General features: G+C 40.1%; 1 protein-coding gene across 2 annotated transcripts in view; it reads left to right on the plus strand.

The window, feature by feature from the left end:
* The window catches only part of olfm3 (olfactomedin 3), a 207,481-nt gene extending 191,857 nt beyond the window's left edge, over positions 1-15,624 (plus strand). For both annotated transcript variants that reach the window (XM_008109141.3, XM_003219985.4), the window contains exons 5-6: positions 13,019-13,125; positions 14,235-15,624. In XM_008109141.3, the coding sequence (XP_008107348.1) occupies positions 13,019-13,125; positions 14,235-14,912 (785 nt within the window). In that variant the 3' untranslated portion in view covers positions 14,913-15,624. The remainder of the gene's footprint in view (positions 1-13,018; positions 13,126-14,234) is intronic.
* The last annotated feature ends 5,921 nt before the right edge of the window (positions 15,625-21,545 follow it).

Raw genomic sequence — 21,545 nt, forward strand, 5'->3', positions numbered from 1 at the left:
GGCTGACACTAAGACTGTAAGGGGCCATTTAGTACATTCCTGGCTACAACATTTTGGAAGTCACCTTTGGCCATTCTGATACTAATTCTTAGGGAAGCACTATACTTAGAATAATTCTAAAATTCAATTGTCTTGCCATTTCTACCAGGAAAACCTGACATTTTTTTTAGCTCGATTGCATTTTGAAGTCAGCTCAAATCTCATGTAAGCTGTCAGCTTAACAAAAGATAGTTGGTTCCAATTCAGCCAACATCAGTTGAGAGCTGCTCCTATTCAAAGCAATAGCAATTAACTAAGTTGTTCCACTGGCTTCTCTTCTTTCTTTGTTCTAATATTTGTGATATTTTTTTTAAAGCCTGAACAAATAGAACCAGCTGTTATACAAAGTGAAGAGCTACAGTTTGTCAGAAACAAGTCCATCACTCATGACAAGGGTGACATTGGGAAAACAAGTAAAATGAGGTGGAGGACAAGCCTGGAGAAGTTTTCTTTTACTCTTGTTCCTTTTATCCCCTTAGCAGCTGCTGGATTCTTGGAATTATAGTCCAAAAAGTATTAACTGAAACCCATGCAGAAGACCCTTATCTGCTGTTTGTTTTTCAATTGCCCTTTGGCCTCTATGTTGCCTGCTGCCTTCCTACAGCAACCTCTGAGTTGCATTGACACTAGGCCATCTTTCAGTCTCATCATTTGCAAAGTATGATAGCATCCATCCTTCACCTTTCTTCACTCCATAGAATAGCAAGAGGTATGCCCCCTTCCTAAGAGAGAAGAGCCACTGGCTTGGAAGTAATGACAGTAACATTGCCATTTCTCAGTATCTATCTTTTGAGGCAGTTGCCTCATTCTGTGTAGGAATACTGGGAAATGAAAGATGATTATTGGATTGTCCTAACCAGCCAAGGCCGGTATTCACATACTTTGCAGTGTGACCTCAACATTACCATCACTATCTCAACAAAATGGAAGTGTTGTTTCAGTTATGCCTGAAAGTTGGTCCCCTTGGTGTTCTCAGTAGCTCTCCCCATGAAGGGTTCTCTCAATAGAGAGGGATAAACTTTAATTATAATACATCTTGAGGCTATTCTTCATTTTTCAAAAAGAATGTCCAGTAATGACAACATTATCAAAATAGTAAATCACAATAATTGGAATTATAACTTTGTAGATACTGGGTTAAGTTTCTATTGTAATGTTATTGATTTTCAGAATTGTTTGGGGGGTGGCTCTTAAATCGTGTTGTCTGTTATGAAAACCTAGAGAAGACAGTGCTAACATCAAGATAAAAGAGATTTTAAAACACAACCATTTTATGTTGTTCATTATATTATTACAAAGCCATCTTCTCAATTTCGCTCAGGGCCTGGGGGAACATAAATGTGATTTCTCACTCAGCAAGGTGTTTTAATTCAATGATGGAGGGACAGTGCCTTTCCATCTTCACCTTGTTGAGCTGCAAAAATAAGGAAGTACTTCCTCAATTTTTTAAGGTGGGCTATCCAAATGTTTCATGGTCAGGAGACTTTATTGTTAGTATTTGTATTATTATTTCTTCCTACCTTTCCTCCAAAATTGGGACTTAGGTAGCTTACTTTAAAAAAAAAAGCAACAGTACATTTAGAGTGGGATATAACTTTCCTTTTTCGCACAAATACATGCTGCATTAAGGTGCATTTTAATAAAAGGAGACAGCAATGTGCATCCACCGTTTTATTTATACCCTACCTTTCCCCCCAAACTGGAACTAAAGGCAGCTTACCAAATAGGCAGGCAATTTAAAAAACACATATGGCTAAAACCATACACAAAGCTGAAATTAAAATAGTATGAAATGAACAAAAGAATTAAAACCATTTAGAACAGCATTTTTAAGAGAACAAATAAAAGAAGTACAGCTCCATAAAAATCCATTTTCTATTAACAACAATCAGTTCTCAAAACATGCTGAAATAAACTATTCTGCACCTGCCACAGGAAAAGAAGCAAGTACAGATCCATCCTGGCCTCCCTAGGAAGGATGTTCTGGGGTTGGGAGCAGCCACTGAGAAGGCTGTCTTTTGCATTCCCACCAAATGTCCCCGTGAAGGTTGTGGGATGAAAGGAAATGCCTCCTTTGAAGATCTCATAGCCTGGGCAGGTTCAGATGGGAAGGCACAGTCCTTCGGAATGCATACTGTATAAGCTTTTATAGATCATTGTCAGCACTTTGGATTGTGCCCAGAAACAAATTGGCAACCAGTTTTCAACAAAAGAGATGTGTATTTTTTGTAGCCAGTTAGAAATCTGACTACAACTTGGATCAGCCGGAGTTTCTGAATGTTCTTCAAAAGCAGCCCCTCACAGAGTGCAATACAGTAATCCGGATGGCATGTGTCAACATGGCATATGTCAACATGGTCAGATCCAGCATCTCTAGAAATTGTTACATCCGTGTGCGCCGGTGTGCGCTCTCTCCAGGGGGCCGCCACAGCCACATGTATTTTTCAACAATTTGTTTAGGGGGGGTGCCAAAATTCTGGTTGCCTACTCCCGAAAATTGCCTCGGAACGACTCTGTTGAGTACAAAGATTCTTCCAGGCAAGAAGAAGCCAGGCCTTGAAGCCACAGGGCCATTAAATGCTAATCAAGGTGATTAATTACAACATTCACAACTGCTTCAAAGAAAAGTTCTTTCTCCCACCCTGGACCTTCTACAGATATATAAACCCCACATACCTAGCTTCCAAGTTCCTACAGACCTCACAATCTCTGAAGGCCCCAAAGGTGGGCTTGCGTGGTGCGAAGGTGGGTCTGCGCTGGCCGGAAGGCCCAGCGCGGGCAGTGGGAGGCCCGAAAGAGAAGGAGGTGGAGAGTGGTGCCCTCCTCCCAGGACGATGGTGCCCCCGGGACGATGGCGCCACAGGCAAATGCCTATTTCGCCTTATGGTTGGACCGCCTCTGACTACCACCACTGCTATTTTCCTGCCCAGGCATTTAAAAAAGGCCAGAAGTAGTGCCACAGCACTTAGAGGTATCACATTGACCTTTGCATAACTCAACTCAAGTTTTTTTGGGTCATTTTGGGGCATATTTATTTTCAACGTATACATGAGTAGATATGTAATACTTCCTTGATGTAGTTGTTTCTGTTCTGTTCTGCATATTGTCATTTTGGATTTTTAAAAATTCCAGGAATATATCTTCTTCATTAACTGAAGTATTATGATTGTAACTCCCACATTTCTCAAATTTCTATAAATATTGTTAGCCCACAGATTTCTTCACTTCACCCTTTCAAATGTTCTGAAAAAGTTATTTTTGTAACTTTAAGCACAGACCTACTTTTCAGCCACATTGATCAACAAGAATGCAGTAATGGCCAAAGAAAGCAATTGATGTGGATTAATGGTTGTGTGAGCACTGTAGGAAGCAATCAATCAATCAGGAAGGGTTCCATGATAAGTAGACAAGGGCCTGTATTTTCTTCCAATACTTTTCTACCTTGATCTTACAATTCCTGTCTGATCCATCCATCAATGCAAGAATCTCACTCTGTGTGTTCCCAAGGTCAGTACTTAGTGGGCCAGTTAGTAAGTGTTCTAGGAGTAATTTTCTCTACAACAGTTTTCCAGTGGGGCTTTAAGTTCCTTAAAATAGTATAGTCTGATCCATCATGTTCAACATTCATGGCTGAGACATGCTTCAGGGCCTACCTCTTCATGCTGAGCTGTTTCCTGCATGCAAATGTTGAGGGGTGTAGCTGTCAGAGCTTGACTGCTACAAAGACTCATTAATCATGTTACTTTCTTTTCTGATTCCTGCTCCACCCCTCCCCATAATATAAAATAAAGCACCTGATAAGAAAGAATGGCACCCCCCCCCCCCCATTTTAAAAAAAGATGTGGTTTTCTAACACTTGTTATTGGAGAATAATACTAGTAGTATTTTTCAAGGAGTCGGTTTCCCAATCATGTGGTTCATCAGCTGAAAAATTCAAGAAATGTGTCTATGGATCCAGGCATTCTCTTTTGTGAATTGAAGGGACTGGGATTAAGAAAAGGATCATACTCAGTTAATGTTAGCACTGCTTGCTAACCATTTTTGAAGACTCAAAATTTAATATGCAACTCTGTATTTATTGATATGGCAGAGGATAGATTAGCTCAAGTCCTACTCAGAAGACTATCAGAAACCACCTAATAGGTAAACCTACAAGGGGGGGAGGATAGGTAAGGGGTGATAGATTACACTTTATTATGACAAGTAGTAATGCAGCAATGGTAAAGCTTTGATGGCAGCCTTAGGTCTCATTCACACTGTTATATAAAATCCAGATTATCTGATCAGGACTGGATTATATGGCAGTGCAGATCCAGCCTTAAAAGCAGGGTCAGTACTAGTATGGTTAAAAACTAGTCCATCTGTGGTAAATGCAGACCATATTGGGGTTAGGGACATAGGACCCCAGTGAAATTGGAAAAACTATTAATTAAAAAAAAACCTTCTCTAGGAACTCTTAAGAGAACACCTCTCTAGAAATCTATTCCAAATCCATTTAATTTCACTAAAGAACCTACACATTATTAGATAATGTTCTTTCTGGGAATCTCTGGATCCTCCAGTGAAATCTCTGGTGAGGGTGGATAATATTATTGTGCTGGAGGGTCTGGAAATTTATAGATAGAACATATTAATCAAACCCATGAATAATCAAATCCATAGAAGGCAAACCCACAAATATGGAAGGCTGACTGTAGTCTCCCTTTGGAGAAGCTTGATGTATGTCATGGTTTCTGGTTAGATGTGGGGTTGGGGGATCCACACTGTGTGGAAGAATCCTTATATTTACCTATCAATGGGACAAGTTGTGCATGCATTGCTTCTGGGAGATTTCTTTTGTTCATGGGCACATAACGTGAAAATGATTCCCCATATACCTTAGTCCCAGGCTAATTGACTTCCCTACAACTGTAATTGGGAAAGTAAACCAGTTCAATGCAGACATTTACGACATTATCCCATGCTGTTTCCCACATTTCTAAACAGTTTAAAGACAGAAAGATGACTAGGTATGACAAAGCCCATCCCATGATGCAGAGGGACTTCCTGTCAGCACCCGTCATGCCCCTCAGAAAAGGGTCTCAGAAGCCTCAGGAAATTAGGGAGGGGACAACACAGTTGAAAATCATCTTCTAATCTCAGGAATAGCTATGAAATTGGAGAAAGTGGGGGGGGGGGGGGTATGTGGAATGGGAGCAGTCAAATTTGCCCATGATTAATCACTTCAGCAACGTGAAGTAAGGGGTATTCCTTTGGGTGGTCTGCTACCAAGCATTGACATTTCCCTCCCAAAATCATGCTTCAGGAACTTGGCATAGTAATTTTTTAAGTCAAGCTTCCCCTCAAGTGATGTCTGGTGTAAGAATAGCTGCTTGTGTCAACTCTAGAGCAGCTGGATTGGAGGGGGAGGTCAAGTCCCCCTCCCCAAAGTAGTGTAATATTTAAGATCAGCTGCTTTGGTGTACTGCGGAGTAGAGCGATCTGAGGGCACAGTCAAGGATCCTATAAGCTTGTTTCCCAAGGCTTTTTCTTTTAAAAATTGAGTGGGCGGGGACTACACTCACTCATGGGATAAATCTGAAAACTGATAATTCTGATAAAACTGTTAAGAAAAGACAATATGTGAAGAGGAATGGGAAATGGATGGATGTCCTTCATAATGCTATGGATCATAAAGCCACGGTAATATGACACTCAGTCATATTATGCAACCCCAGTGGGGTAACATCCTTCATCTAATGATCTAATGTGGATTTGGCCCAGTATAATTATCTGTGCAGGAGCCCCAGTGGCAAAGTGTGTTAAAGCACTGAGCTGCTGAACTTGCAGACCGAAAGGTCCCAGGTTCAAACCCCGGGAGCGGATTGAGCGCCCACTGTTAACTCCAGCTTCTGCCAACCTAGCAGTTCGAAAACATGCCAATGTGAATAGATCAATAGGTACCACTCCGACGGGAAGGTAACGGTGCTCCATGCAGTCATGCCGGCCACATGACCTTGGAGGTCTACACACAATGCCGGCTCTTTGGCTTAGAAATGGAGATGAGCACCAACCCCCAGAGTCAGACATGACTGGACTTAACGTCAGGGAAAACCTTTACCTTTACCTAATTATCTGTGCAGTATAGTTGGAATTGGCTCTGGATTGGTGAATATGATTATCGGATTATCTAGCTTTGGATCTATGCATAATAGTCATCTAATGTTTACTTATGTTGTTTTAATGTTGTTTTAAATTTCTGTTTTTTGCTTTTAATTGTTGTTGTTCAGGCATGGAATAATGCCACTCATGTAAGCTGCTCTGAGTCCCCTTCAGGGTGAGAGGGGCGGGATATAAATGTCATAAATAAATAAACTGATCAACTGAAACTGTTCCAGATCCATCCACTCATTGTAATTGCTGTTGTGTGCCTTCAAGTCATTTCTGACTTATGGCAACCCTAAAGTGAATGTACCATGGACTTCATTTGGCAGAATCTATGCAGTGGGAGTTTGTACCTGTTTCCCTCTAAGGCAGAGAAAGTGTGAATTGCCCAAGATCTCACAGTATCCTAGTCCAATATCCAAACCACTACACCCAATTGGCTTACCTATCCATCAATTTATTTATATCCCAGTGTCTCCTAGGGAAATTTCCCAAAAAACATAAAATACAATAAAAACATCTGGTGGTGGTGCAGTGTGTTAAAGCACTGAGCTGCTGAACTTGCAGACCAAAAGGTCCCAGGTTCAAATCCCAGGAGCGGAATGAGCACCCGTTGTTAGCCCCAGCTCCTGCCAACCTAGCAGTTCGAAAACATGCCAATGTGAGTAGATCAATAGGTACCGTTCCGGTGGGAAGGTAACAGCGCTCCATGCAGTCATGCCGGCCACATGACCTTGGAGGTGTCTACGGACAACGCCGGCTCTTCGGCTTAGAAATGGAGATGAGCACCAACCCCCAGTGTCGGTCATGACTGGACTTAACGTCAGGGGAAAACCTTTACCTTTACTATAGTTAAAACACGCACAAAAGATAAACCAGTGCTAAACTGAAAAAGAATTAAAACTTTTTAAAATACTACTTTTAAAAGACTGCAAACAAGAAAACACAAGGCTGTTGGTAATAATAAATTTGCAATGATTTGTTGGAAAAGAAAGATCTTAACCTGCCCCCCCCCCCCCAAAAAAAAGTGCCTTCCTAAGTTCCCTATGGAAGAAATTCCAAAATGTAGGATTGGACACAGAGAAGGCTTTCTCCCATGTCACCACCAGCTATAGCTGTGAATATTTCAAGTTTCAAAGCAGAAGACCAGAATTACTAACTATATCAACATTTCAGATGAGCATGTTCTTAGCCATTTCAGTTGTTCAACTAATATCCAAATAAATGTCCAGCCTGCCCTCTTAATAAATTATTCAGTCTGTGGCTAGAGCAAGGTTTTATGAGAACTGCATGGCTGCCACAAAAACAACTGTAAGTCCTATCCTCTGTCTTCCTACCTACATCACATTGAGTATAGTGGACCCCTCGTATCTGTCAGAGTTTGGTTCCATGACCTCCCATGAATACCAAAATTCATGGATGTTCAAGTTCCATTATATAAAATGACATAGTAAAATGGTGCCCCAGTGATACAATCAAGCTTTGCCTTTTGATGTTTTGAAGATATTCTCAAGCCGTGGAAGGTTGACTCTGTGGATACCGAATCCATGGACGTAGAGTGCCAACTATATTACAACACTCACGACACATTACCAATACTGTGGATTGGCCTTTTCCTCTTCCCTTTCATTGACTGCTACTAGAAAGATGGGAAATAGCCCTGTTACATTACATCACATATTTTATAGTAATGATGTTTCTGGGAAAGGAAGGAGGGGAAATGTACAGCTCTCGTGACACTTAGTTCCAGTCTGTGTCATTCATAGGCTTTAATGTCTATTCAGTTTGTACGTATTTGCATTAAATCCATTTTCCCTGGCAATGGATTGAATGCCTTAAGGCAGCTTATCAGAGCATTTGTCCCATTCTGACTGAATGTAATAGGCTCAGATGATACAGTGCTTTCATTACCAGGAACTTAAGAGTAGGAAATGAAATCACAGCTTGGCCAATGCAGTCAAATCATGCTGTCCTGCTTGTCTCTAAACTGACCTATTTAGTTGCATGTTGAATTTCTAAAGCTAATGTATACTGCTGGGATTTTTCAACATGTATTTGTTTATTTTTATTAGTTATTTACATATGCTGCCTTTGGTCTAATGAGTTGAAAGTGCAATAGATGGCTCCCTTCTTCCTCATTTTATTTTAGGGGTGTCATTCTTATGTTGTTGTTTTTTCTCAAAGGAAGTTATGAGTAATTGGCAATTTCCTTCTCACTGGGAAACAATTTTCAAAAACCATACTGTTTATAATGCTATTTGCAATTTGGGACTTATTCCTTGAAAACTTTTCATGTGGCTGTTTTGCAAAGAAAGAGGCATTTTCTTTGCAAGAAACACAATCACATAGAAATATTCACTCCTGTGCAAAATAAAAGCTGGTTCCTGTGAAGAAAATTCTATTTTCTATGCAAATCCCCCATGAGCACATTTTGCATAGAATAAGTCTCCAAATCCAGCATTTTTTGCAAAGGAAGCAGAACTTTCCATGCAAAAAAAGTACAATTTTACATAAAAATATCACTTTCTGAGCAGAAAATACTTCTTTCATGAATGAAAAATTTCCTACATGTGCATTTTGTGCGGGATAAATCACAAATTCAGAAAATCATACCAGTTAAGGGTTGTTTTTGTCATAGTTTCTCAGAACTTTAAATAGATCCTTTTGGCTGGTGAATATATTAGAATATTCTTTCTATTCTTATTCATTCTACACCTACCTTTTGAAATAAATCAGGTTGAAGAGGAAAATGACTGACAAGATCACTCCATAATTTTCATTGATCATCTTGAACTAACACAACTCATCATAGCAGAAATGGGGAATTATCCTTCTAGATGTTGATAGACTGCTAGTCCCATAATCTCCCATCATCTCTATTATGCTGAATAGAGTTGATGGGAATTAAAATAGAAAATCCCATGCCCTTTAAAGAGTCACAGAGTTCCATACTGCTACTTTATACTGTAGACTCACAGCAGCTTTAAAGAAAGGAAAGGCTGTCTTAGTGATAGTGTTGTTGTTTTGTGTGAAGCTTTATAATGTCTCCTGAGAAAGATAGTGAATAAATGTTGAGTAAGATTATTTTTCAAAGCCTTATGTTTGAGACACTCTGGGAGAAGGCAAAAGGACAGATGATCAAATATAAGCCTCTATTCATGCAGCCCGGTCTAATGGTGTTCTACACTGAGGTCATGGGGTGAAGGTCCTTTCCAAATGACTATTTTGTAATCACACACACTCCTACACAAAAAGAGAGGCTTTCTTAGTGCTCAAAAATGTCAAAAGGTTTTTTTCCCAAAGGAAACACAATTTTCTGCACAAGTGACTTGCTTTCTTCCTGTGTAGAAAAAAAATCACATTATCTGTGCAGGAAAGTTTTGTGTTCAAAAACTCCTGGCCAAGATGTTGCTGCAATGTCATAGGTATAATCCATCTTCTTATCCATCCCCAACAATCACTTTGGCACCCAGACAGCTACACCAGCTAAAACATATCTGAGTTCTGAAGAATGGCATTCCCAGCTCCCTCATGCCAGCAAACTGTGGTGTGATGAACAGTGGCAGGAACCTCTGCCACAACTGCTCATTGAGCCATGGTACACCACAAAATGTCACCGTTCAGTGCCCCACTCATCATTGGTGTAGAAATCTTTCAGTTAGTGCAGCTGTATGGTTTTCCAATGGAGCTTGTTAAAGATTAACATGATTTCTGCAATTAGAAGCATCTGCACAACCTATGTAATTACATAATTTTGAACCCCAGGATGTTTGTTTCAGCAGCTGAACTAAATAAAGCACACAGTGCTTCTGTATAGAAATTCACTCCTAGTTACCCCCTCTTTTTTCATTCACGTGAGTGTATGGGGGGACATTTTGTAGATTATATCATCAAATGGCAGTCAAATTTTTGCTGTTCTACTTCAGCAGCTACAGATCCACCTTTTTTCTCATCCCCATTTTAAATGTATTGTTTCTAAAATGTATACAGTACCTTTAAAATTAAATTCTCATACAATATCTATTTGTAGTACTGTTTCTCAGAGGTCACAGCTTAAACGTGTTTTGACATGTTTTGGGGGCCAAACATGCCTATGAAAGGTCAAAGCCAGTGGATAAGAAAGTTCCAACAGATACATCCATGCAAGATCAGGTCAGCTTGTGTCAGAATTTGCAAAGCAAGGATTTAACAAGCATCTCTAAATAGCTGTGCTCAGAATTCAGTTCTTGATCCCAGTTGAATGTACTTTGGCATCCATCAGATTCATTACTCTGTTTGAGGCACCAATATTTTATGGAACTGAGTGAGATTAATGACCTCTTCACATGGGCTGCTGGAATCGCCATGCCTTGTGGCAAATCCGGTAACCACCATCAGAGGGCATGGGGAACTCTAACCCTAACCCATGCCCTGCATCACCCAGCTTAGCTTCATGTCAATTCCACAGGGGGAAGCACTGACCACACAGCCTCCCCCCATTCCTCTGGTGCAACACGGGAAGCCTTCCATGTTGCCACAGCAGTGGCATATGCTGGTTCTGTGCTAGTTGACCCACCGGAAGTTCCTTTGCATCATGAGATGGGAGCCAGTAGGCTCAGTGGGTCAACCAGGGCTGAACCGGCATATGCCGCCAAAGTAAGCCCCATCTGATGAGGTTGTAACATTCCTCAAATTCATAGTATGGGCTGCTAGCGGCATGAGACAGATCGAGATGTCCTAGGGCATCTCTGCAAGTGAGGACTTTATGAGTCTGCACACATAGAAGAGTGGAATTTTAAAAGAATGAGTCATTGCTTTAAAAGAGAACTCAATACTGCTGAAACATGATATGTTTGGGAATCCAGGATGGATCCACAAACAAAAATGCTCTGCTCAATAAAGGTGACTTACCATCACTTTTGGAAAATCATCCCATATGCTCAGCATGGTCCCCTGATCCTCTCTGTCATATTTTAAGAAGGTTATAAAGGTGATGAGAAAGAGGCAGAGATATTTCCTTTCACCAGTCCTGTCATACATCCTAAGTCTTGACTGAAATAATTTTGTTATCCATACAGAGCCCCTCTCAAGTAGATAGACTCCATAAAAGCTGTATAGCTGAAGTGGTCACAATACATTTTCACAGGCTACTTGCTGTGGAATGAGGTGCTTTTTTGCAGCTTCTGTCATGTTACCCCACTTATTTATTTATTTTTAAAAAGTCATTTTGTGTGTTGCTAAACACTTAAAACCAGACTGCCAAATGTTCTATCACTGTTGTTACATGCCTTCAGGTTAGCTCCAACTTATGACAACCCTATCATAACATTTTCTTGGCAAGACATTTTTCAAAAGAGGTTTGTCGTTGTCCTGCTTTTGGGCTGAGAAAGAATGATTTCCCCAAAGTCATCCCATGGGTTTCCAGCAACTAGCAGATATCTCAACTGTAGTCTCCCAGAGTTCTAAAGGGGAAAGAAATTTAAAATGAGTGTCATCAGTAGGACAATCAACACAATTATCCTTTTCATAGGCAATATGCTAGGCAATTTTGTTCCTCTTCGTTCTGTATTAATAGTCGACACTATAGTCAATTCCACATTAATTAAAGTAAATTTGCATTTAAATTTCAGCTTTTTATATATATTTCAAGTATTAATGGGTTTATTTGAATGAATTTAATACTTAATGGAGAATTGATTTTAATTAAGTTCAACTAATGTTAGCCAATTTTACATATAGCACCTATCTTTTAAAAACCTGAAAAGTGCTTCCCCATCTTGCAACAGTTGAACACTGATGCAGTAGCTTCCCAGTTATGGAGTTATAGAATCCTCTAATAAAACTTCAAACTCTCATTTTAGAAATCTTACATACCCACATATTGTTGTCAATGTGTGCCTTCAAGTCATTTATGATTTATAGTGACCCCAAGGCGATCCTATTACAGAGTTTTCTTGGCAGGATTTCTTCAAAGGAGGTTTGCCTTTGCCTTTCTCTGAGGCTGGGAGAGTGTAACTTGCCCAGTAGATTTCCATGGACAGCATGGTAGCGCTATACCAGAATGTACATCTCCTTTTTCTTTCTTTATTTGAGATAGCTATATTCTAATTTTTTGAGCCATAAAGATGTATATGGTGGGAAGCAGCATGATAAAATCATAATGCATAATTAATCAACATTTTAAAACCACATTAAATGTTATAGTACAGGAGAAAAACTGACAATATTATGCTGCAAAATATCTTCTGACTGGTTTCTCAAATTCTCACTGTTGTTGTTTTTCCTACTGCATGCATGCTACATAACTCATTCAGAGTGAACCATCTACTATAAATAGAGGAATACCTCTCTTTCCCTCACCCCAGACATATTGGGTTTAGAACCTTACAGCGGCTCAAATGACATTTGTGTGTGTTTGTTTGTGTGTGTGTGTGTGTGTGTGTGTGTGTACGTGTACACATACCTTCCAATTACCTGTTGATTTGTAACAATTCCATGAATGTCATGGAATAAGAGAGGGAATAAGATATGGTTTGTTGTTCCCCTCCTCTTAAATAGCAGTCTACAGCTCCTAGTATTCCTTGGTGTTTTCCCGTCAAAGTCCCAACAAGGTCTGACTCTGCTTAGCTTCCAAGGCCGATGAGATTGGGTGCCTTCACAGTTTTTAGGCATCTAGATAACCTACTATTTTGTTTAACTTAGCAAATTAGTCTTTCTTTTGGATGAGACAAAAAGCAAAAGGACAAGACTGCCATTTTCTGAAGGATTTCTTGGCCTATTTTCACATCTAGAAAAACACTGCTGTCAGCATACATTATGGGTTGTCAATTAATTCCCTTTGTTTTTCTAATTTCAGCATGTGGGAAGCTGATGAAAATCACTGGTCCTGTTACTGTCAAGACATCTGGAACCCGGTTTGGTGCTTGGATGACAGATCCATTAGCATCGGAGAAAAACAACCGAGTATGTGATGTTTATCATTTCTTGCTGGGAGCCAAGTAGGAATTCTCCCCGTTGGTTGATGAAGATTGCAATGCTAAACAGAATAAAGAACAGTGTTGTAGAAACTGCTTTAAATTACTGAACAAATGTGAGCATAATTGATATCAGTATGCAGGAAAGACAGATTTTTGGACTAATTCCTCAGAATCTCCCAGATGTAATCACCACTATTAAGAGAATTCTGGGAACTGTCATCTAAAAAGTAATGTATTTGTTTTTGGCAAATGGAGTCAGAGCGTTCATCAGACTTACAGCTTTATTTACATCAACTAGCCACTTTCCATCTCTCTGCTATCTGAGATCCTTTCATATGAAATGAATTGGGTTTTCTGCAAGCCACACCTGTAAAATTCAACTATTGCTGCCCTTGACTACTAGCTTAAAATAATGAGATCTTTTGCCATGCCTGGTTGGGCAGATTAGTTAGGTTCTGTATGCCTAGGATATCATATTTGATTTAAAAATCAAAGAGGAAATCAAAATGATTGGGCAAAATGAACAAAGGAGAGCAGAGCCCAGTTTCATCCCCTTACCCCGGGTGGTCATAGGCTGCCATCCCACAACATTTCCCAGCTGCTCCCCAGCTTCATCCCATACTGTCTTGTCAACTGTATCCTCAGGGCTCCCTCTTACTATGCTGCAGGCACGATGCCGGCACAATGCTGAGATGGAACCCAACAGAGCCCTACCAGAAGTAGCCCTGCATCATATGATGGGCTATGGTGAATTCCGTCCTGATAGCATGCCGGCAGCATACTAGGATGGAAAAAAAATCCCATCTGATGAGGTCGTAAGACTATAGCCCTGAACTGCATACATCACCTTTTTGGCTGTGGAATGAGAAAGCCTTCTATATAGATTGCTATCTTCCTGTCTTCCATATTCAGCAGCAAGCAAAAGCTCTTACCATTTGATTTTCTTCTGCTGGATTCCAGTCATTTTTGGATAATTGAGGTGGCATCCATCTCCTGTTTCCGAGAGGAAGTGGAAATTTGCTTAAAACAGTACATTGATTTGCAAATTACACTTCTTCAGATGTTCACAATCTATTTTTTCCTCTTTGCTTTCAGGTCTGGTACATGGACAGTTACACCAACAACAAAATAGTCCGTGAATACAAATCAATGGCAGACTTTGTCAGTGGTGCAGAATCAAGGACATACAATCTGCCTTTCAAATGGGCAGGAACCAACCATGTTGTCTACAATGGTTCTCTCTACTTCAACAAATATCAGAGCAACATCATCATCAAGTATAGCTTTGATACTGGACGGGTGCTTGCTCAACGTAGCCTGGAATATGCAGGCTTTCACAATGTTTACCCATATACGTGGGGCGGCTTTTCAGATATTGACCTGATGGCGGATGAAATTGGCTTGTGGGCTGTCTACGCAACTAACCAGAATGCTGGAAACATTGTCATCAGTCAACTGAACCAAGACACATTGGAAGTGATGAAAAGCTGGAGTACAGGATATCCAAAGAGAAGTGCTGGGGAGTCCTTTATGATATGCGGCACCTTGTATGTCACCAATTCTCACTTAACTGGAGCCAAGGTCTACTACTCATATTCCACAAAAACTTCCACATATGAATACACAGACATACCCTTTCATAATCAATACTTTCATATATCCATGCTCGACTACAATGCCAGAGATAGAGCTCTCTACGCCTGGAATAATGGACACCAAGTCCTCTTCAACGTCACTCTTTTCCACATAATTAAAACAGAAGATGATACATAAACTATGATCTAATGCTAATTCTGGCCACCCAAAAGCAGTGTCATTTGTGCTGAACTCAAAAGCATCCTGCTGGGTTCCTTTTCAGTTCTTTTTCCAGTATGAATTAAGAAAGAAAGTTTTTTCTACAGTATAATGTATTCCAAATATGGTGGAACCTTTCTTTAAAATGACCTGGTTGGAATTACAGGTATCTTTCTTAACTCTACACAAAGCCTGCCATGACTGGTACAGAAAGCACTACAGTTGATTTCAGTGGCTAAAGACATTGTTTAACAAAAAAATAAAAGTTTAATGATCTGCCTTATATTAGAGTCAGAGACTAATGGTGGCTTAACTGCATGAATGTCTTTTTCTACCATACATCATTTTTTAAGAAAAGAAAAACCTGTCTAATAGTTCAACATCAAAATGTATTTGGACAGTAATTTATCAGAATGCACATCCATACTCTTTTGTTTGTGTTTTTCAAAAACACTGTTCCAAAATCAAATTATTAAACATTTGATTGCTCTCAGCGTTAGGAGAAAAAAAGTAAAATTCCATTGGCTATTGCACAATTTCAGATGCGGTGCTGTACAGTCTGTTTTTAAACCTCTTGCAAGCAATTTCTCAATGATATGTATTTATACCATTGTGTCCACCATTGTGCAATTGTATCTCTTCACTTCTGTGAAAGTCAACTATTTTTTATAAAATACAATTGAAGTTTCAATACAGGTCTGGTGATGGGTTCATTCTGGAATGGTGTGGATAGGAAAATTTCACAGTCATTAAGAATTTCACTTTCAGGATGACAGTCTAATTGATAGCCTTCAACTTCTTCTGATGCCAAGGCTATCTGTAATAATGAATGGTGAGCACTACCTGCTGAGTGTGAACACTGTATTCTTGCCACAACATGACATGAAAGCCGAAAGGAAGGCTATTCTAAAATGCAATGTTAGGTTTCAGGACTTTTCTGTGAGTAATAGAAGTGTTTCTTTGAGCATTCGAAGTGTTCAGATATTATCTAATTTCCATAATCTTTACTACAAATCCCTTCAAAGTATGTTGACTCCTTGTTCGTGTCACATTGGAAAGGTTCCCAGTACTTGGTCCAAACTAAAATTGTTGATATGAAAACCATGTACAGGGAACTCTGTACATGGTTTTAAAATTGGACTCTGTATGGCAAGGGCATTGATATGCAGTTTAGCATATACCAATGGATGGATATGGAGTGAGGAAGGAGTGGCTGACAAATTTTCAGCTATGTGAAACCCAGACTGACCAGCAATTCCAACACTACCCTCTGCTCCAGAGCTGGCCCTAGGTAATTTTCAAGTGTAAGCAAGCAGTATTTTTGGTGCCCAAAATCGAGTCCTCAGCCTCCTCCCTTGCGGCAAGAAAGGAGTCCAGGGCTTTGGTGAGGAGAGAAGCGGCATTTTCCTCGCCAAGGCCCCAGCTTCCTCCCTTGCAGCAAGGAAGGAGTCCAGGACTTTGGCGAGGAGAGAATTGGTGTTTCCCTTGCCAAAGCCCAGGCTTCCTCCCTTGCAGCAAGGAAGGAGGCCGGGGCTTTGGCGAGGGAACACCGTTTTTCTCCTTGTTGAGCCCCTGGCCTTCTCCCTTGCAGCAACAGAGGAGACCGGGGCTTTGGCGAGGGAAGGAACATTTCCCTCGCCAAGCCCCCGGCCTCCTTCATTGCCAAGCCAGTGTACAGGCCCTGCTTGAAGCTCCAGGAAGCCCTGGAAGCGGTGTGGTGAGAGGCAGCAGTGGGTTCAATCCCAACCATTGCCCTTTCCCTCCTCCTTGCAGCAGAGAACCCTCTTTCGCTTCCTCTCTTTTTTTGCAGCTAGAGTCTGGGCGCCTGGATACACCTCAACTGTGCCTCCTAGAGAATTGCGCCTTCTGCAAATGCGTAGTTTGCTTACCACTTGAGCCACCCCTACTCTGCTCTTTCTCTCAGTTCTTCCTATTATGTGATTTTTCTCTTCGATATATTGTTTTATGTTCCAGCCTAAACGAGGGCAAATTATGTCTCATGCACCCTGAAGGTCATTTTTGCAGCTCACACCTCTCCATGCCTCCCTTGTCCACTTCCCTTACTACATCAATTATTATACTTTTCTCTTCTTAGTGGTCTCCAGAAATGGTACTTGCCTCCTCGAATAAGGTACAGAGTCCCCTCCAATCTCTCCCTGTCCAAAAACAGAATGAAAAATCTCTGGGTTTTGAGCAGTCCATGTTGGATTAACAAGGCCAAAAATTGGTCTCCAGAGTGTCAAAACTTACTAATTTTACTTGACGAAGCCTAACAAAATTTAAACTTCACTGTATTAAGGCAGACATTAGGGTATGGTAGCACCAAAATGAAAACCTTATAGACACACATCTCCAGGGTGGGAAAGTAGGTTTGCAACTACCTGAACACTGTGGAAGAACCACAAAAATACAAAATAGAAAGCACAGAGACAGAAAAATGAAGAGAAATATTGGGTTCTTCTGTCATCTCTCTCTCTCTTTATCTCTCTCTCATCTGTCTGTCTACTCATAAACTATCTTCTATACAAATATGGGAACCAGTAGGATATTGTGGTTGAGCATTGTGCCAAGGCTTTGAGAGACCAGGGTCCATCTCCCTGCTCTGCCTTGGGTGCTCTTCAGCAAGACATAGGCCCTTTCTACACTGCCATATAAAATTCAGGTTGTCTTCTTTGAAATGGATTGTATGGCTGTGTAGACTCATATAATCCAGTTCAAAGCAGATAATGTGTATTATCTGCTTTGATTATCTGGATTATATGGCACTATCCTTGGCCCCTTCTACACTGCCAAATAAAACCCAGAATAACCGGAGTATCTGGTAATGTAGGCTCATATAATCCAGTTCAAAGCAGATAATGTGGATTATCTGATTTGATAATCTGGATTATATGGCAGTGTAGAAGAGTCTCTGATATCCCAAGATCTGATCCCAGGTTATCTGCTTTGAACTGGATTATATGCATCTCCACTGTCAGATAATCTGGGATAAATGGATAATCTAGGTTTTGATCCTGGAATATAGGACAGTGTAAAAGGGGCCATCTTCTCTCAATGTTAGAGGAAACCTTATCTGGATAAACCTTTCCAAAATGCTATGATAGGGTCACCTTAAATTGTAATCAGTTTGAAGGTACATAACAGCAACACCAAATATCTATGAGATATTTCATAGAGTGGGGAAGCAGTTAACAAAAGATGAGTAGACCCTACATATCCCAGAAAGATGCTTTGGGTAAACTTAATTTAGGCCCCTTCTACACTGCCATATAATCCAGATTATCAAAGAAGATAATCCACATTATCTGTTTTAGATTATATGGCAGTGTAAATTTGTATTGTATAATAATGTGTATTATCTTCTTTGATAATCTGGATTATATGGCAGTGTAGAAGGGGCCTTGCACTGGAAACAAGAGATACATCTGAAGGAGATCAAAAGATGCTTTGGTTACTAGTAAAAGCAGACAATTTTGAGCACCTTGAAATTTATCTCTTGGAGTATTTTTGGAGGAATTCACTGGATGCTTCTTGGCTTTTGCTTCTTTAATTTATCTTTGGCCTAACATGGAATTAAAGTTTACCTGTAACTTTCCTGAAATTAATCCTTGCACTCACTACATATTTTCGACAGAGGTAGGATTTAGAGCCATCAGCATCAAATCTGAATGATTTCTGTAGTTTTGCAGTGAACAATGACTTGACAAGAGGTTCAACAATTCCTAAGCATTCAAAGCCCAGTACACTCAATCCTCTGTATCCACAGATTCTGCATCTATGGATTCAACCATCTACAGTTTGAAAACATTATTTAATTCCAAAAAGCAAACTTAAGACACACAATTTTACTACATCGTCTATATATATAAAAGGGTAATGGAATCACGGCACCGGACAAAACAACTAAACTAAACACCCCACAACCTCGAAAATTGACAGCACAACCTCTCATCCATGCCTCTACATTCATACAACAAAAAGAAAAGAAAAATAAAGTCCTAGCCACAGCAACGCGTGGCCGGGCACAGCTAGTCTATATATATAAAAGAGTGATGGCATCACGGCAATTCACAAAACAACAAAAGTACAGGCCCCCCAACCTCAAAATTTGACAACACAACCCATCATCCACGCCTCAAGGTTGATACAACAAAAAGAAAAGAAAAATAAAGTCCTAATTAGAGGGAGAGCAATATTTTTTTATCCAATTGCTGCCAGTTTAGAGGGCTAATCTCTGCCCACTTGGTTGCCTAGCAACTAGCCAAGGGACAGCCAGGTTTCAGTTAGGGGACAGGCAGATTTAGGCCTCACTGAGTCTTCTTCCACAGATTATCTAATTTGCACTGGATTATATGGCAGTGTAGACTCAAGGCCCTTCCACACAGCTATAGAACCCATTTATAATCTTATGTTATCTGCTTTGCACTGGATTATCTTGACTCCGCACTGCCATATAATCCACTTCAGTGTGCATTTTATACAGCTGTGAAGAAGGGGCCTCAGATAATCCAGTTCTGAGCAGATAATATAAGATTAGAAATATACAGTAGAGTCTCACTTATCCAACGTAAACAGGCCGGCAGGATAAGTGAATATGTTGGATAATAAGAAGGGATTCAGGAAAAGCCAATTAAACATCAAATTAGGTAATCGTTATACAAATTAAGCACCAAAATATCATATTATACAACAAATTTGACAGAAAAAGTAGTTCCATGCGCAGTAATGCTATGTAGTATTTACAGTAGAGTCTCACTTATCCAACACTCGCTTATCCAACGTTCTGGATTATCCAACGCATTTTTGTAGTCAATGCTTTCAATATATCGTGATATTTTGGTGCTAAATTCATAAATCCAGTAATTTCTACATAGAATTACTGCGTATTGAACTACTTTTTCTTCCAAATTTGTTGTCTAACATGATGTTTTGGTCCTTAATTTGTGAAATCATAACTTAATTTGATGTTTAATAGGCTTATCCTTAATCCCTCCTTATTATCCAACATATTCGCTTATCCAACATTCTGCCGGCCTGTTTATGTTGGATAAGTGAGACTCTACTGTACTGTATTTACAAATTTACCACTAAAATATCACAAGGAATTTAAAACACTGACTACAAAAACACTGATTATGAAAAGGCAGGCTGCGTTGGATAATCCAGAACATTGTATAAGCGAATGTTGGATAAGTGAGATTCTTCTTTAATATGAAATAATTACTGGGATAGAATAATGCAGAACAATATAATCTCTAAAACCAGGACAGTAAATAAACAGGGGAATTCCACACAGGAAACAATCAGGGCCAGCTAACACCTCCCAACAAAGTATTCCCATCATCAAAGTCTGGCAAATCCTCTGTTTTCTCAGGGCCACAGACAGTAGAAGCACATAAAATATCGCAAACAACACCACTCTGAAAACAAGGGAATTCCAGACAGGAAACAATCAGGGCCAGCTAACACCTCCCAACAAAAAATTCACTCAGGGAGGAAACAGCCAGGCTTTAAAGCTGCAAGGCCATTACATCCTAACCATTTTTCCTAATTGCAGCATTCATACTTGCCTCCAACAAACAAAAAAAACCAATCAGAAATATTGTATATTCACAACCTTTAGGAAATAATATCCCCTGATGGCGCAGCGTGTTAAAGCGCTGAGCTGCTGAACTTCTGGACCGAAAGGCCGCAGGTTTGAATTGGGGGAGCGGAGAGAGCCCCCACTGTTAGCTCCAGCTTCTGTCAACCCAGAAGTTCGAAAACATGCAAATGTGAGTGCATCAATAGGTACTGCTCCGGCGGGAAGGTAACGCCGCTCCATGTAGTCATCCCACATGACCTTGGAGGAGTCTACGGACAACGTCGGCTCTTCGGCTTAGAAATGGAGATGAGCACCAACCTCCAGAGTCAGACATGACTGGACTTAATGTCTGGGGAAAACGTTTACCCTTGACCTTAACTACCACCAATTCCTCAATACTTTATTTCCCATACCACCAGACTTCGCCACAGCAACGCGTGGCCGGGCACAGCTAGTATTATATAATAGGTCTTGAGCAGCCATTAAATTTGATATCAGCAGGGCTCCTGGAACCAAATTCCAGCAGATAATAAAGGCCCACTGCATCCCTAACAAGCAATCTTATTTGTGTATTGTATTTATGTACTGGGGATGCTTTCCTTGTTCCAGGCTTTAGTAGAAATTCTATTGCAGATCTTGCTAGAGCACTTCACATTATGATTGTTGTTTCACAGATGTCATCTGTCACAGCTTCCTAGTGAACCATGGGAAAAACAACTTCATTTGCAACAAAAGTTGCTTCATGCTGAAGAGGATAATCAGTTCCTTTCAAAGCTGAGTGCAGAAGGATAACACAATGCCTTAATCCTTGACTGCTCTTCTCTCAAAGAATATTTGTTTCCAGTCCAGTTTGGTGGCCAAATTCCATTCTACTTGGTAGGTTAAATCCGTAAGGATCATAAAGTTCATATCACAAATCACTATTTCAGATTTTTTTTTTTAAAAAAGTTAATAATGACTATAAATTCACAAGGATCAGGGAATAGGCAAACAGTTCATTGGATATTTGGATTCAAATTATATTAATA

The sequence above is a fragment of the Anolis carolinensis genome, chromosome 4, assembly GCF_035594765.1.
Source record: "Anolis carolinensis isolate JA03-04 chromosome 4, rAnoCar3.1.pri, whole genome shotgun sequence".
Classification (NCBI taxonomy): domain Eukaryota; kingdom Metazoa; phylum Chordata; class Lepidosauria; order Squamata; family Dactyloidae; genus Anolis; species Anolis carolinensis.